Source organism: Phasianus colchicus, chromosome Z (genome assembly GCF_987193195.1).
Source record: "Phasianus colchicus chromosome Z, bPhaCol1.hap1.1, whole genome shotgun sequence".
Classification (NCBI taxonomy): domain Eukaryota; kingdom Metazoa; phylum Chordata; class Aves; order Galliformes; family Phasianidae; genus Phasianus; species Phasianus colchicus.
The window spans coordinates 83636777-83653852 of record NC_143476.1 but is presented as its reverse complement, the minus strand read 5'-3'; the positions used below and the strand labels follow the sequence as shown (position 1 = coordinate 83653852).

Below are 17076 nucleotides of genomic sequence, written 5' to 3'. Positions count from 1 at the left end.
ATGTTTGAAGCAAATTTGCAGGAATTAGCATTGGAAGACAAATTCCAATTACGTGTGCATGCATAGCACAGGCACAGCCCGTGGTAGCAAAACTGACCCTCTGTGGCTGCTGTGGTCCTCTGAGCATTTTGCGTCACCCTGGCTATAAGTATCCAGCAGAGCTCTGCAAGGCAGCAGGAGCAACCATGGTGCCATAATAGCCCTGTATGTGTGCTGCCCCGTCTCCCAGACCTTTGCGAGGCTACAGCTCAGCCTCCAACTGGCACCAATAGAGGCAGAGTGGGCTCAGCTCTGCTGATGGAACTCCTCCAATAGTGGACCATCCTGGAGCAAGCAGTTCAGAGGGAAAGTGGCAAAGCAGGGAGCTGAGCACGGGGCTTTTGCCACCTGACAAAGGCAAATGACAGCTGGTGAGGAGACAAGATTGTCCATTTTCAAAGAGCAGGAAAAATGAGAGAGAGGAATTCAGGAACAAGTCAAAAAGCAATTTGCTGTTTACATGAGGCAATTACTGGACCAAAGAATCAAATAAATGAATCCCTGAAATGCAGCCAGCAGTCAGTCAGTGCTACAGACATGCTGTGTGTGCCAGTCCTGAGCAGCCAGAATTGTCAGAGTGCAGGTAGAGGAGCTCCACTGCTGTCCCAGATTTTCGCTTTCTACTCTAAGTCCTGGAAAACATCAAACAAGAAACAAGGTGCCAGTTCTGAACAAAGGAGGGAAATTATTTTGGAGCAGGGACTGGGGCTGTCCTCTTGTATCCTCACTGCTGTGATTCATATCCAAAGTTCCTATTCTTTGGTGCACTGTGAACATTAATAACAAAGCAAGGAGCTTAGAAGGGCAGTGGTGGAGTTTTAGCCACTTGGGTGTTTTTAGATGGAAATTGTTGTCTTTGTGGAAGATACACTCCTTAAATGAAGGTAACCTCCGGACAACAGACCCAGGGCAGCAATTAAGCTGCATTTTCTGAGTTCCTTGCATTCCCTCCTCCAGGAGTTCAGGGCATCCTCCTGTAATATCTGCATCCCACCCATGCCCTGCCTGGCTTGGAGAGCATCTGATGCCACTCCTGAGTAAAGCAGCCGGCACCACCTCTGCAGGAGGAATCTGCTGGTCCCCCTTCCAGCAAACAAGGGCGTCCCCCCGGGAAGCACACCCAGCCCAGCACCGGCACAATCCAGATCCAGCCCAGGAGCCTGAACTCAGCTGGGTCAGAGCAGCAATGAGCAGGGCCAGCTGCTAGCATGGGTGCAGTACCACTGCCTTTGGCCAGATGTGTTCCAGCTGTTGCGGGGGTGTGAGACCCCCAGTACCCCATGGCAGATGCTCAAAGGCACTTAAGGAAGGGGTGATGGGACAGCACAGCGCTTCACTACGTTACAGCCTTAAAATCTCCACGTTCTGCATGGCTGTGAAATTTTCCCCTTTAGGATTTTTTACAGCTGTAGTGTATAAGAAGTGCAGAGGTAAGCAAGCAGGCAGTCAGCAGGCGTAGCAGAGATGTTCCAGGATGAACTCAGAACAGCCATGTATCCCACATCGAGCTTCTCCTTGGGCCTTCCTGATGTTGTTTCTGATAAAAACAAGTGTGCTACACTACTGTATTTTGCTTGGCATTTCTGCCTGAGTGGCTTCTGGTGGGAGGAGAGCCCTAGCTTGCCTTGCATGTCTGCACCTCCTGGAGGTCTGCTCTCTGCAGCTGCAACTGCAGCAGTGCAGGATAGATCCTGTGCCCCAGCATGGTTGTTGGCACCCAGCAGATGTCACCAGTCAGAGAGTTCATCTTTGAATTCTGCCTTACTAGATGGAAGTGCAGAGAAACCTCAGGCTTGAAACAAAACTACTTCACTGACTTGTTGCAGAGGGTTCAGGGGTGTAAAGCCCTTACTTTATGCCTGCTGGGACCACCCGCTGGCCAGTCACAAAAAGACCCCTGGGAAGAGGTGATCTCTTTTGGTTTTGCTTCCTTCCTCTTCCACCAGAGTCCTCAGCAGCAAATCCCTTCCCCAGCCGCTTGGAAGATGGACTCTAATTGAGTGGAAAATGAGTGCTGCTTTCTTTTGATATCTGGAGCTGATGCCTTGCTGGCAGTCGCACGATGCTGCCTGTTAGCAGCCAGCTACAAGGAGCTGCTCTGTGTTTCCATTCCTAGTGATGACTGGAAGAAGGTTTCCAGCCCTCTGACCCCCATCTTTCATTGCTAGGACATCTGGGCTGCCTCCTGCCCTGTCTTGCTGCTGGAAATTGTTTTCATAATTATGTTTTCTGCAAAGGTATAAATATTAATAAAGGTGAACATGGTGAGGGCAGGGCTGTGCGAAACCTTGCAGGCATCACATCCCTAGTCTCTAGCCAGGAGGGAGAAGGGCTGGAGGAAGAGAGGAGAGGGCTTGAGGCAGAGGAAATTGCCAGGCAGGAGTGATGCAGTGTGTTAGGGGCTACCCTTCCCCTTCATGATGGCTGGGAACACTGATGTCATTCTGGGATGTATCCCCCACCTCCAAGAGCATCCCACTGCAGAGTGAGAACAGCTCCACAGTGCCAGCATCCCACCTCAGTGGCAACACCTTTCTTTCTTTTAATGCAAACATGGGGCAGATTAGCAGGAGAAGATGTAATATATAATATAAAATGTATTGGCAGCACTGGCGAGATGGCAGACAAGCAAGGGAGAACAGAGGGGCTTGGTTAGGTGTGATCACAGAGGATTTCACCCAAAAAATGTTGAGTGGATAATAACCAGAGGTTTATTATCAGATCTTCTTAGCTCACCCCATGCCATGCTGCTGGGACATGCCCAGGACAGGAAGAAAGTGGCAGCACAGGCAGTGATGTCATTCCACATCTGCCACACATCCCTTGTGTGACCCTGGGGAGGTCATACGATTGTCCCCACTGCATGCAGTGAACGCACAGAGTGTTGCAGAGGGGCTGTGTGAGGATGAACGTGCTGTCCCCTTCAAGAAATTCAGTCTCTGAGCACGGGTATACAGTTGCCTAGACAGAAGGTCAGTTCAATTCATACTACTTAGGGAGGCAGAATTAAATTACGTAGACTGACATTTGGCTAAGACATGGAGTTTAATGTCCCTCTTCTCAGGGAAAATGCCAGGGGATATTTAACAGCCACAAGGCATCCATTTTAGCATGGGGCAGAAGGATGGATGCATGGTGTGTGCTCAGGCAGCACTTCCTTCGATGAGCACTTGTTGTCCAGCGTGAGCCTGCAGAGCCTTTAGGCAACGCCTGGCCTGTTCCAAAGACCAGAGATAACTGCAAGACCCTTTCTGAACCCGAAAGCGAAGCAGGATGAGCTGGAAGCTGCCTCCCAGCCAAATCCCTTGTCTCCTTCTCAGGAATGTTTGGAGATGCTCCCTCGGCTCTGCAGGATAATATTACATCTGGTTTTGCAGCCGCTTAACCAGTACTCAGCCCAATGCCCATCGTCCATTATTATTATTATTACTATTATTACTTATATTACATTACTGCCTGCGGGCCTGTGCTGAGGACACAGCTCCATTATGCTCACTGATGTACAGCCAGACAGCCCCTGCCTCGCAATTTGCTGTCTAAATGGACTGGGCAGACAAAGGCCGGGAAAGGAGGAGCGGGGAGCAGGGACTTGGGATGCTGTGGAGGATGAAGCACTCCTTCAAGGTCAGGCACTGGACCAGTTGCAGAGATGATGTAGAGCCCCATGTACCACATCCCCGCAGTGATGGAGGGATGTGGCAGGAGTGGCTCCAGCTCTGTTTTCTCGGAGGGGCTGGCACTGCCGCACCTCTCTTAGGCCTGGGCAGGAGTCCCGCAGCCAGGGGGACACGTGGGGAGGCAGCCGCAGCCCTCGTGATGGTTTTCCCATTAAGACGCAGTGACGTTTGAAGGCTCACTGCAGCCGGGAGCTCTGCCACGCTCGCGGGAAGCCAGCATAGCTCTCCTCTAACGTGAGGGGGTCACGTCCTGAGGAGTGAAGAGATGACTTCCTCTCTCAGCATCAGGGCACCTTCCTTGCTCTCCTCCAACCTGCCACAGTGGCATTTCCCATTCGCTGCGTTACGCCAGGGCTCTCCTCACAGCTGTGACATCCCATTGTGTCCATCCCCACTCTGGTGCTTTTATCCCTGTGCTGTGGAGCCACAGTTTGCTTTCATCTGCATGCATTCAGCCAAACAGATTTTTGTTTTGCAAACCCAGCCCAGTGAGCCAGCACTGGATTTATACTTTTCCGTATGTGTTTGGCCTCCAAGGCCCCATGGATGGAAGCTGATGTCCAGCCTAAGTCCAGGGATTCAAAGCAAGCAAGGGAATTACACAGCCATCTGGAGTAGCTCAGCAATGCAGTCCCAGCAAATCATCCCTCCCACTGCAGCTCCTGCCTGCCTCACGCAGTTACTGTCCTCAAATGTGATGACCCCAAATACCTCGTGCACAGATTGCCTGCACTGCCCAGCTCCAACCCGCCCCTTGCAAAGTGGCAGTGAGTGGCATGCACATGGCTCTCTTTGCAGCAGTGCCATCCCACAGGAGCACCCAGTCCCATACAGCTTCAAGCCTGCAGCTCACTTGCCACCTTCACTGACCAGAGAAGCAAAGCCCTTGTGGAGATGTCATCTCCATGGGGCCAGCAGGGAGGAGATGGCTCTGAGTGCATTGCAGGAGCTCTGTCAGGCTGCTCCCAACCCCAGAATCCCCCCTGCATGCTTGGAATTAGAAATGGTGCCTGGTCAGAGCGGGAGCACTGCTTTATCTGGTGGTTTCCAGGCTGAAGCACCTTTCTGTGATTCTGTGATTAGGTGATAACCACTATTCTTACTGAACACAGTGAGCCTTGTGAGCTGTCCCATGGAAATCCTTCACCTTCCCAGCTCCCAAGTCTGCTGCAGAGCTTGAGGATGTCTCCACGCACAGCTCCTCAGAGGGAATGTGCTTTAATCAGGCTGCCAGGCCCCTGCACAACCCAGATTCTAGACTTCTCAGAGCTTTGCTGCTGCAAATTGAGAGTCTGAGCTGTTTGGATCTGGGCAGATTTTTGGTGAGGAGCAAAGCTGACTCTGCAAGAGGCAACACTGTTTATCACAGCCTGTCTGGGTTTTGGTGCCAGCACTTTAAAGTAGCAGTAACTTCCGAGCACGTTGCACAGTCAATTAATATTCACTTGAAATACTTGTCGGATTGTGAAAAAATATCCTTGTATCTCAAAAGCAGAGCAGGAGTGAGAAACCACAGGGTCTGCCTATGCTGCATGCAGTGGGTCAGAGCCTGGAATCCGCAGCCCTAAACTGTGACCTGCTGAGAGGTGAGTAGGTTTGATGGCAGGTCAGACTCCCAGCCATCTGGAGGAGCAAGGAAAGCACGGGGTTAGGGCTCAGCAAGCTCCCTGCACTCAACCAGGTACCTGTGGGGAGGAGGGATGTTCTCTGTTCTCTCCAGGTGCTGTCATCTCCTTAGTGCTGGTTATTCTGAGCCAGGATATTCCTGACCCATACGCACTAAAAGGTGATTTTCTATGGCTGATGAGCCATCGCTTGGACTTACTCATCCCCAAAGCACATCACTAGGCAGGCTTTTCACCCACCTCCCCACTGTAAGACCTGTTGCATCCAATTAGTGGGACTTTAACAGCTGTTCTTTTCCCTTCCAGTAAAGCCGGATCCTCCAGAGAGTGTGGTGGCCAAGCCTGTACCCAATAACCCCCGGAGACTGGAAGTGTCATGGCAGAACCCCTCATCCTGGCCCGACCCCGAGTCCTTCCCACTCAAGTTCTTCTTGCGCTATCGGCCCCTCATCCTGGACCAGTGGCAGCACGTAAGTGATGCTGAGCAGGAGGCAGCACACAGGCAACATGGGGTGGCCAGGGACCAAGAAATGTCTGTTCACTTCCCTGTCAACACAGCCCCTTTTCCTCTTTTTTTTTTCCCCCTCCCTTTTCTTCCTCTTACTTTTAAGTCATATTCTGCCTACAAATGGCTCTGCAGGCTCTCCCCTCTCTGCATTTTAATCCGTGGCCTGTATCTGTTTTCCATACATATGTTCTGTATAAAACCTGCCAACAAGATGTAAAAGGCATTTAAAGTATAAATGTCACTGCATTTAAATGTGCCTCTGCCACATTTAGATTTTGAGCCGAAGATAAAATACCGTTCGCAGTAACTCAGGGCACAGTCAGCAACGGAGCGATTGCCATGATCTTATCGTATTTCTTACTTTTATTTCTTGTTTCTTTAAAAAAAAAAATTGTCAGTGAAATCCTTGGCAGCCCGCAGGACAGATTTCATTTGTTAGCGGCAGAAAGATAACGAACAGGATTTTATTTTTTTTTTTCTTCTTTGCTATATGCTGCTTGCATGCTCCACTTATGAAGGAAAGCAGTCTGCTGCTGGATGAGAGGTGCTGCTGCACCGGTGTGGCTCATCCCAACATCTCTGAGATGGGCCAGAGGAAAGCCAATTAGGCAAGCGTGGCAGCAGTTTGCTTGATGAGGCATTTTGCCCAGAAAAGAGACAAATGGGAGCCAGCGTTCCATCCCCAAGGAGCTCACCTGCGATGCGGAGCCGAGAGGGATTTTCTGCCAGACAGCTCTTCTTAGGGAGAAAAACGTCTCAAAAAGGGGATGAGAGGCTTTGTGCTGTGCTTGTGTCGCTGTAAGACATCATCATCCCAGTGGGTTTTTCTCTTTCAGTTGCTTTTCTTTGATAAGGCAGCGGCGCAGGTCTTGTTTCAGACTGAAGCGTTTTGCTGATGGCTTTGAAAACCAGACAGGTGCTGGTAGAGTCTTCTCCCACTTGTCTCTCCCTGCCCTTCTCTTCTCAGAGGGAGGGAGAGAGCAGCTGCCAAGCACTCTGCTGGGGTAAGAGAGCGATAGGAGAGTTTGGGTATTCACATGGTTGGAAGAGTTTATTCATTTTGAGGAGGAAAGAATTCAAATTGTGGGAAAAGGTGGAAAGTGCATGGGAAATATGAAATGCAAAGTCACTTATTTCAACATACGAAACCATTGTGAAAAAGGCTGATGTTTTCCCCAGCTGCAGCCTGGTCCTCATGATACACATGCCAATGGGCTGCCTTCTGCCTCGACACATTGGGCTGGGGCTAAGCCCATGAGGGGACAGAACAGCACACAGCCATGGTGGGAAATACATGAAGGTGTTGGTGACACTGGGGTGAGGCACCCTGGCTGCAAAAGCCCACTTCAGGGCAGTGAAAAGTTATCTTCCCAAGCTGCAGAGTGGGAGCAGTCCTCAGTATGGGTGCTTCAGAGCTGGAAAGCTGGAAAGCTCACCATCCCAGGAGGGCACAGTGGTGTCACTCTTCATCCATGGCCTCTTGAAGGACGCGTTTCTCAGTCACTGGCTGATAGAGAAGTGTGTTTGGGGAATAATTTGCTTGGTAAGCAAGTGCAGACATTCAGTGAGGAAGGTACCAGCCTTGCTTACTGAATCCCTACCCCACTGGTTGCATAATGAGAAATCTGATTTATGGGTGATTTGAGGAAAACTGCCACTATTCATCAGATGAACTATATGCAAAACCTCATTCAGTCAGCTCCCAAGAACCAGGAATGGCTGTGCTGCAGCACCAGAGCCCTGGGACCCCTGGGTGTGCTCAGCCACAGCCTCCCTTAGCCTATCTGGATACCTTGCAAATTTAGGTGTCTGCACCCAAAAGTGAGTTGCCAGATGCTGTGAGCCCTAGAAGTTTAGCATCAGTGGAGGTGTTGAAGAAACAAGATGTGGTACTGAGGGACATGATTAGTGGGCATGGCAGTGATGGATTGATGGTTGGACTAGATGATCTAAGTGATCTTTTCGACCTTAATGATTCTCTGATTCTATAAGCTCTGCTTTTCTAGACCCATTGCTTGTTGGCATCTTGAGAGTGCCCAAGGAGCACCCAAAGTCCATCCAGGAGAGGGAAGGTCATGGCTTGGTGGAGCCAAGACCAGCTCAGCATGACCTAAATTGATGGTAGGTCTCTCCTTACAGGAACTGGTGTCCTGAGATAGGATGCAGCATGACCTGTGTTTGCACAGCGAGGTGTTAATCTGTGCTGAAGTGAAGGTTTTCCTGAGCGCTGTGTGGAATGTCCATTGCTGTAAGAGCAGGGCTAGAGGACAGCTCCAAAGGCTGGCTAGAGATACAGCCCTCCATGCTCGCATTGCACGTGGCATTTCTTGGCAAAAGCTGCAGTTCCTTTCCCCCTCCGCCTCCCATTATCTGCACAGGGTCTGATTTATGCACAGCACCTCAGCAGACAGGACTGAATGAGCACTAATAGGATCAGATGGATGTCGAGCTGTCGAATACTGTAGGGCCTGATTCAATCAGCGTCTGCTTTCTCCCAGGCTCTTCCTTTCAGGATTTTAATAATGCCAGGCCTTGGCACCAGAAGATGAAGCCGTCCGTGGCGAGAGCAGTGGATCTTATCGAGAGTGCTGCTGGGTGAGCCAGCTATCATTGCACAGCATCTTCCCCAGGGACAGCCAGCCTGGGAGGTGCAGAGCAAGGGACACAGTGGGGGACCCTCCTCCCCTCCGTGACATGGCAGAGTGCTCACAAAGGTGCGTTTCAGCCTCAGCACACCGTTTGCCCCCCCCTTTCTCTGGGCTCGGCAATGAATTTCCACTCAGGCCACTTAGCAGCTCTTGTGTTGGAGTTTGCTCTGGGAGTTATTACTGCATGCTCTGGGATTTATTAGCACAGAGAGACGATGAGTGTCCACGTGTGCGGGATGCTGCTTGCAGCAGGGCTGTTGTGCCACCTCACAGCAGCTCTGTTGAACCCAGGCACAGGCATTTGCCGGTTGTGCAGGACACACAACCACACTGTATCACATCGGGTGATCACTCTGTCCCACCAACACCGAGCTCGCCCAGAAAGCTGAGCAGCTTCAACGTCATGCTCTTCCCTTCTGGAAGAGGGGCTGGCAGTTTCTTTCCTGCATGAAGAGAGATGAGATATTTGTAGCCTAAACAGATTTTTCCATTCTCTCCTTTTGGCAGAATCTCATGTTCTGTCTCCTAAATATAAAACATTAAATGTTCAGGGTATCCTTTATTTTTCTCCTGCTTTTAAGTTTGTAATTCAAGCCAGATTAGCATGGTTTCCTCTTCTGTTTTATAGCCCCATCCTGGCCCCAAGCGAGCTCTCCTAATGCTCTCAGATGTTCCTCTAATGGATTACCTAGGCTGGAACTGGATACCCTTTCCTAATGGATTGCTAATAGCCTGTTTCTGGTTTTACAGGCTCCTTCAGTTAACTCGCAACAGCAGCTATCTCTGTGCATGCCTGCAGGCTGCCCACGAGCGCAGCTGTGTGCACACTCGTGGATGCGATGGCATGCAGGTCCTTGGCCATGCACATGCTCCCCCACACAGCCGGGGATGTCCCAGGTGACTTCAGGGAGCCCAGCGCAGCTCATGCACCAGATCTGCTCCTGCTCAGGAGTATCACCTGGATCAGAATCTCTCCATCATTGTTTCTAGCAGGGATGGCATGCGCTGAGCACTGGCGGGGTTGGTGCACAGGCGCAGGAATGTGGCAGTGCTCAGAGGTAGTTGTAGCACTGGCAGCCAAGGGAAGAAGGGAGGATTTCCTCTGGTGAGTTGCCAGCAATTTGCAGATGCCGTTGTGAAGTCTAATTGAACGCATTGGCCGTGCTGACAACGCGAAATGTTAACGAACCGTGCATCTTCAGATTTGCAGAAAAAGGTCATGAGATGTTTAAAGCTAATAATGCGGTGGGGTTTTCTCCTTCATCTTCTGTTTTGGAAGCATTAGAGACATGTTTGTAAGCATTTGCAAAGGCTGGAAACAGCTTTCTTTAGAACATCAAGGGGAGATCTTCATGCCATGCCGGGATGTTAGGTGGCCGTGAGCAGCGGTCTGTGCAAGGTCTGCTGTGTGGGTGGTTTAAGGATATCTCCCACAAGCAAACCAACGTTTTCTACCGAATGTATGACTCTCACAGGCTAACATAATGCACAAGTATGTCCTAATCCTACACATCACTGACCATGGTGGGCAAGGGGAGGGAAGGAGCTGGGAAGGCAATTAGTGTGACCGCCTGCTGCAGCTGCATCCCCTTCAGGGTGGCAGCAGTGTCACTTTGTGACACCACACTTCTTTGTGCCTGTTTGCATCCCCATGCTGCTTTGCCTGCATTTCCCCTCCTCGCCAGGCAGCCTTGGCAGGGAGGTCACCCTGACCCAGCGCCATTAAAGCTTCACGCCTGGTCGCTTTTACTGCGACACTTCTCTTCCTTCCCCTCCTGGCTGCAAAGTCAGTGATTAAAAAAGAGGGGGGGAAAAAAAAAAAAAGGGAATCAATAGGAGGTAGGAGGGAGTGAAATGTTGAGGCTGGAATAGTGTCGCTTGCAGCTTGGTGTGGGACAGGCAGAGCAGAGGTGCCACAGAGGTGGGAGTCCCATCTCCTGTAGCCCGTCTGTATTGGCCCCAGTGGTAGGAGGAAGCTTTTGCATGGTAAATGCATCTGTAGCCTGAGCTGGGAGATTGGTGCTGAGTGCCCTGAGCATCCCAGCCCCATCCTCCTGTGGCTGCAAGCAAAGCGAGCTCTGACAGTTGTCGCTTGGCAGGAGGGGAAGACGCATCCGGAGACAGAGTCCCATTATTAACGAGATTACAGCTGTGCTTTCAAAGATGCTCTTTATTTTAAGCCAGAAGGGAGCCATTCAGCCTCATCTGGTGTGAGACAAGCCAAGCTGTGGAGGAGCCCTGCAATAACTCGTCCTCCCCAGCCAATAGCTGGGGCTGAGCTGTGTGCTGCAGTTTTTTTTGGGGGGTGACTGCAGGGACAATGGCTAAGACCCCACTGGGCTGCTCCACTGCCTGGCTGGCAGGGAGGAAGAGGCACAGGGGGAGGAGAGTCCTTTACTTTTCCCAACCTTTCAGTAATCGCTGAAGGAGAGAGAAAGTTTTGTCTGGGGTTAACCAAACTGATTCCCGCAGTGCCACAGGAGGAGACGTTTGGGGGCTCTTTTATTAGTAATGAATGTCAGGCCTATATGATTTCCAGACAAAAGAGGGAAAACAAAACCTTTCTTTGCCCCTGCTGACATCGTTTCACAGGCAGCAGCAACTGTTTGCTGTGACCCAGCTCTCGGGGTTAACCCTGGTTTGGAGCAGGAGAAAACCCTTTCCAGGAGTCACAACGGAGAACGGGAGGCATCGAGGAATGGAAAGTAGAGCTGCAAACACATTTTTGTGTGGGATGCAAAGAGACATCCAGTCTTCTCTTCTCCACCACCTTCCAGCACATCGCATCACCAAGCCCAGCTTCAGGGCAGGGAGGGCTGAGGTCCTCTCCTTTTGGAGACCATCCAGGCATCAGCCCTGCACTGCATCACCCTGTTCACCAGTAGTCGCTTCCCGGCTGCACAGAATGAAAATAGAGCTTGACTGGGAGCAGAACACACTGTGACCTTTTTACTGCCAGTGCACCTTGGCAGGACAGGCTACGGGAGCACAGGGGGAAATCACGACCTTAACCTCTGCTTTACTGTGTGGGTGGATACAGTGCCCTTTGAACTTGTGTTAGCCATGGGATGAGAGATGGACACTGTCCCAGGGATGGAGACCTGCAGAATGCCAGCCCATGCTGCCTCAGGCAAGCTATAGGCTGAATTACTGCTGAATTACTAGGGCTCAAGGGCTCTTTTTCATTTCTCTCTGGTGATTTTTTTGTTGTTGTTTTGGTGGGGTTTTTTGCAATGCTAATAGCTCTGCATTGCACTGGCTGCTGATCCCTCATTAATCTGGGCAGCGCTTTACAGCCAGCCGGAGTGACTTTTGGCAGGTGCACAAAGGCAGGCTGCAAAATGCGGACCCCTCCAGCCAAAAAAAAAAAATTACCATGCACAGCCTTCCTCCAACTTTTGTCTCTGTGTGGCAGGGATGCGGATTAAGGAATTTCTCCCTCTCCCTTTGATGCTGTGTGCCCAACCATCCCTCCGTGTCCTCCCCAGTCTGTCCTCGCTGCCTCTCCCTTTCTGTTCCAGTTGGATCCTGTGTGTTTTCCCATCTGCTGCTGCTGCTGCATTTCTGTGCTGAAACACAGGCACCCGCTCATGGACTTTCTCGTCAACTGTGACAAAGCTGTTCCCTCTCTGATATATCCCCTAGCTCAGAAATGCCTCGTGAAAACCCAAACTGCACTTCAGGACATCCTATGTAAGGAAGGAGATGGGTGCTGTACCTTACACCTTCCCTTTTTATTTGCTGTCTAAATACCTTAGGACAGCATCCTCCGAGATCCCACAAGGAAGATGCTTCATCCTGGGTCTTGGGGAGCATCCCCATGGCCCCATAGTCCCATGTGCAAACATTCAGCTGCAGACCAACTGCATCTGGGGGGCAGCAGGGAAAGCAGGTGCTGAGGCCGTCCCTTCAAGTGCTGTATGTGCAGGACTAGGTGCTAGGAGCCTGTCCCTGCTGGGCACCCTGATCCAGCTTGGGTTTGGTGCAGAGGAGCTCAAACCCCTTTCCTGCAGGACTGTCCCCTGGGAAGGGAGCAGCTAACCCTGCCATAGGGATGAGAGGCAGCACAGAGCTGGTTCTTTGCCTCTTCAGCAGGCTGGAAAAGCAGTAAAGCCCAGCACAGAGCCATACTGGGGTCTGAGGTCTTGCCTGCCTCTACTTCATGCAAGGCCTCTCCTTGAAGACATTTCTCCTGTGCAGGCAGCCGCAGTCACATTCTTTGCCCCAGCAGGACGGTGACATCCTGTGATGACCACAGCTGTGGCCCCTTTCAGTGTCACCAAGCAGTGCCATGGCACAGCTCCAGATGCCTTTCCTGACACCAAGCAGCAGGGCAGTGGGGGGACAGGGAACAGGCACCATGGCACAGCTCTGATCTCTGAGACTGGCTGAGGCATTAGCAGTATCTGTGCTGGAGCAGCCTTAGGGCTGTGTGCCCCAGAATGATGACTAGGCATTAAAGACAAATTCTGGCTGAATGATCCCAAGCGCTGCACCTGCTTCCAGCACTGAAGCCTACACCCCCTAAACCTGGCACCCTAATCAACTGCCCTTGTGCCAGTGGGTCAGACCTTGGCTCAGTGCTTTTGCTCCTCCCTGCAGAACTCACGCCCCATGCGCAGGGATAAACAAGGCTCAGCATCCCTCTGCCCAGCCCAAAAAGTGCAGTGCTGAGACAGACACACACCTTTCTCCCTGCTCCCCTGTGGATTTGGTAACAACTTTGCACCTTGCAGGCGGCAGAAGGCCCTTTGCTCCAGATGTGCTGCAGATGTGGGGCTCCAAGCCACTGGGAGCAGCTGAGAGCACAGAGGATGGCTTGCAGCAGGCTGCAGGCAGCACTCAGAGGGGGAACAGGGGCAGAAAGGCTCTTGCCCACAGTGAGAAAGCAAAGCATCCTTTTCTCTAGTGGGGAACTTAAGAGTGGCTGTACAAAAGCTGAGGGTGATATCTGTGTAACAAAAGGATTAAATCTGTGCTGGGATGTCGAACATGCTGTGCAGGTGAGATGGGAAGAGGGCTGATTGTTTCTCAAAATGGGTTCCTGCCTTTCTGATATCCCTGCAGGGAGCAGGGTGATGGCTTTGACCACTCCAGTCACCAGCCAGGCAGTGCTGCCAAGGCACACATCCCTGGTAGGGACATTGTCCCCATGCATGCCAAGGTGCAGTGTCAGGACATCTTGCCACATCAGCACACTGACTGTGCTGCAATCCAGTGGTGCAGCCCTTTTGGCTGTTCAGTTCTTTTCAGTTTTTGGGATGCAAGAAAGAACCAGGCAGAAGTTTTCATCACTATCTTTCTCCTGCTGTTGAACCAAGATCTTAATCAAATTCAGCTGTCAATGTTACCCTGGGCAGTGGGATGCTGTGCTGGAGCCTTCTGCTCCTAGAAGCATCACCCACCTTGCTGCTGTCTCCCGGAGCCTCAACCACCATCTGCTCCCACACCCCAGATGTGGACCCTGGCTGAGTTCTGGGGCTCACTGGGCACAAAAGATGCTCTGGCATCTTCCCTGAATAATGTCATAGAATCATAGAATCCTTAGAGTTGGAAGGGACATTTAAAGGTCATCTATTCCAACCCCCTGCAATAAGCAGGGACATCCACAGCTACATCAGGCTGCCCAGACCTTGATCCAGCCTTGCCTTGAAAGTCTCCAAGGATAGGGTATCAACCACATCTCCAGGTAACTTGTTCCAGTGCCTCACCACCCTCACTGTAAAAGACTTTTTCCGTATATCCAACCTAAATCTACCCATCCTTGAGTTTGATGTTTCTCTTTTTTCTGTAATCACAGACATTGCTGAAGAGTCAGTCTTCTTATTCCTGTAGCTCCCCTTCAGATATTGAAAGACTGCTCTCAGGTCTCCCTTAGCCTTCTCTTCTCCAGGCTGCACAGCCCCAGCTCTCTCAGCCTGTCCTCATAGGAGAGCAGTTCCATCCTTTGGAAGATTTTTGTGACCCTCCTCTGGGTGTGCTCCAACAGGTCTGTGTCTCTCCTGAGCTGAAGACTCCACATCTGGACGCAGATGTCCCTGCCCCCAGAGCTGCGCAGAGCCACTGGGACCACAGCGCTTGGCTTGAAGCCATCAGCAGGCTCAGAGGCCAAGCACCATGTCCCCCCTTTGCCTCCTGAGCAGATGGGCTATGTCAGTCCCTCATCCCCCCTGGACATGTTTATTATCAACATGTGTTGTGAGGGAAGGTGGTTTGTGTCAGCTGGGCGAGTGGGGAGGAGAAGGCTGCACAAAAGGGTGTCCATGGTCATGCAGGGTTTGTGTGGCCCCATGCTACTCCATGCCAGACACAATTAGGATGGATGGGAAATGAAACCAGTGGGTTTTAATGATGAACCCCAAGGAAGGGTGCAAAGTGATGCACAGTGCTCTCCTGCAGCGGTCCCTTTGGAGTCCGTTGCAGCTTGGTGTTATCCCTGGCATGTTGTGTCAGTGCTGAGCTTTCCTCTGCTGTCAGCACTGTGTGTTTGCTCACCAGTGACCCTGCAGTGTGGATGCGTCCCTATCAGGACGTATCTCCAAGTGGATCAGATGTCCCCAGAAGGTCTGGACTAAGATTGGAGTTCAACCACTACATCAGCAGCCACATGGCCAGGAGGACAGCAGGACCTCCAGTGGCCCAGGGAGTAGTGACAAAAAGACAGAGGGCATTTTTTTTAGGAATGACAGTTGGATACGAGTTTATTCCTGTGCAGCTGCCCAGCCAAAGGGCTGCAAGCCCAGGAGTGGGATTGCTGGAGATGTACTGGCAAGGGAATCTCCCCTCAGTCCTGAGAGCATGTGCATGCATGGACTGTCAGTGCCACAGCTGCCCTGCTCCCCACATCCCAATGTCCGAACAGAACTGCCCACACATTTACTAGTTTCTGGTGACCTCTAGAGGAAGCAACTCCACTCTGACTCTGCAGATCTAGGGACTCACTGCACCCTTGGCTTAGACGGAGCTGGAGCATCTCCCTGTATGTCCCTGTGCTGCACCGTGGTCATACCTCTGACCCAAACCACCCCAGAAAAACTTCCAGTCTGGTTTGGAGGATGCATGGGACATGTGGATATCAGGGTTAACTCTCTCCTTATTTCCATTTATGCACAGCCAGCTTCAATCCCAGCCCTTTACCCCCTTGCTTTTATCCCCTTGCTTTGCCTTTTAGATGATATTTTCTCCCTATGGTGGTAAAAAAGGGACATAAACCAGCCTCTTTATCACCCTTTATCAACCAGCTAGGCTGGGCTAAACACATTGATCATCCCTTACCTTCCATTGCCGGAGTTCCTCCTCTGGCTGCCTCCCATCCCCAGCAGCCCCCTGCCTGATCCCCACCTGCCCACAGGTAGAGCTGTCGGATGGGACGTCACACACCATCACAGATGCCTATGCTGGCAAGGAGTACATCATCCAGGTGGCCGCCAAAGACAATGACATCGGCACGTGGAGCGACTGGAGCGTGGCTGTGCATGCCACCCCCTGGACGGAGGAGCCCAAGCAGCTCACCACGGAGGTTCAGATCACAGGTGAGACCCTCACCCAGCACAAACACCCTGCACTCAGGGGTCCTGGGTATGGAGGGGAGGGTGTGGCAGAGGAGGGACACAGCCCTTTACCATGTGCCTTCACGTGCCTGTGGCCCTGTTGCTTGGTTGGAATGGCCCAGGAGGTGCTGGCTCAGCACACCTAGCTCTGGCATCTTCCTCACTGGGGTGCTCCAAGTGCCACGACAGAGCTCTGGATTTATTATTATTTGCTGGAGTGCTGCCCCCCACCATCTCCAGCTCTACCTCCCCTCCACACCTCCGACCCCACACAATGGCTCGGAGCGATGCCAATTAGAAATAAAAGCCACCAAGTTAACAAGCCTCTGTTTCTAGGAAAGAGCTGGGACCGTGTCCAAATGCACGTTATCAGCCCTTGGCTTCCCAGAAGGATGGGAGCGTGCCCCACGCCGGTTCCCCTGACTGGCACCAGCTGTGGGGTGGCTGGGAAGCACTGGGGAACAGTCATTGCCAGGCACTCTGGAACCCTCTGGGTCTGCTTTTGAGAACAGAAAGTCCCATAGACCACACTATCTCCATTCTCATCATCTTGTCCATCCAGCTTGGCCCCAGTGTAGCACGGTTGGGCAGTGTGGCGATGGGATGCTTCCCTATTCCTGTGGGAAACATCCTAGGGTGCCCCAGCTCCTCTCACCACCCACTCTCCCTCCCTGCAGAGACAACGAGCACCAGCACTTCCTCTTTCATGCCGCCCCCCACCACCAAGATCTGCGACAAGGGGGCCGGAGTGGGCAGTGGGGCCGTGGCAGTGTGTTGGACAGCTGGACTGGTCTTGGCTGCCTATGGTGTCCTCTTTATTTAGTGAGTATGCCCCGAATGGGGGGCATGGGAGATGGGGTTGGGTGCTGGAAGGGCATGAAGAGCTCAGGGTCTCTAGCATGGTTGGGAAAGAGACGCTGACCGGCCTGTGGGTGACGGCTGTTGGGTAGGAGGCATTTGGATTTGTTTGCAGTTCTTTGTCAATAAACCCAACATGGCTGCTTTTCCAAATTGGGTGTTCTGGTGAAG

General features: G+C 51.9%; 1 protein-coding gene across 5 annotated transcripts in view; it reads left to right on the top strand.

Annotated features, from left to right (window-relative positions):
- Positions 1-17076, top strand: part of CNTFR (ciliary neurotrophic factor receptor) — a 169019-nt gene that overhangs the window by 150080 nt on the left and 1863 nt on the right. For 4 of the 5 annotated variants that reach the window (XM_090130556.1, XM_090130557.1, XM_090130558.1 and 1 more), the window contains 3 exons: positions 5648-5811; positions 15849-16029; positions 16725-16869. In XM_090130556.1, coding sequence (XP_089986682.1) covers positions 5648-5811; positions 15849-16029; positions 16725-16869 — 490 coding nt within the window. Of the gene's footprint in view, positions 1-5647; positions 5812-15848; positions 16030-16724; positions 16871-17076 lie in introns of those variants that run through there. The other variant, XM_090130555.1, reaches the window with a different exon arrangement.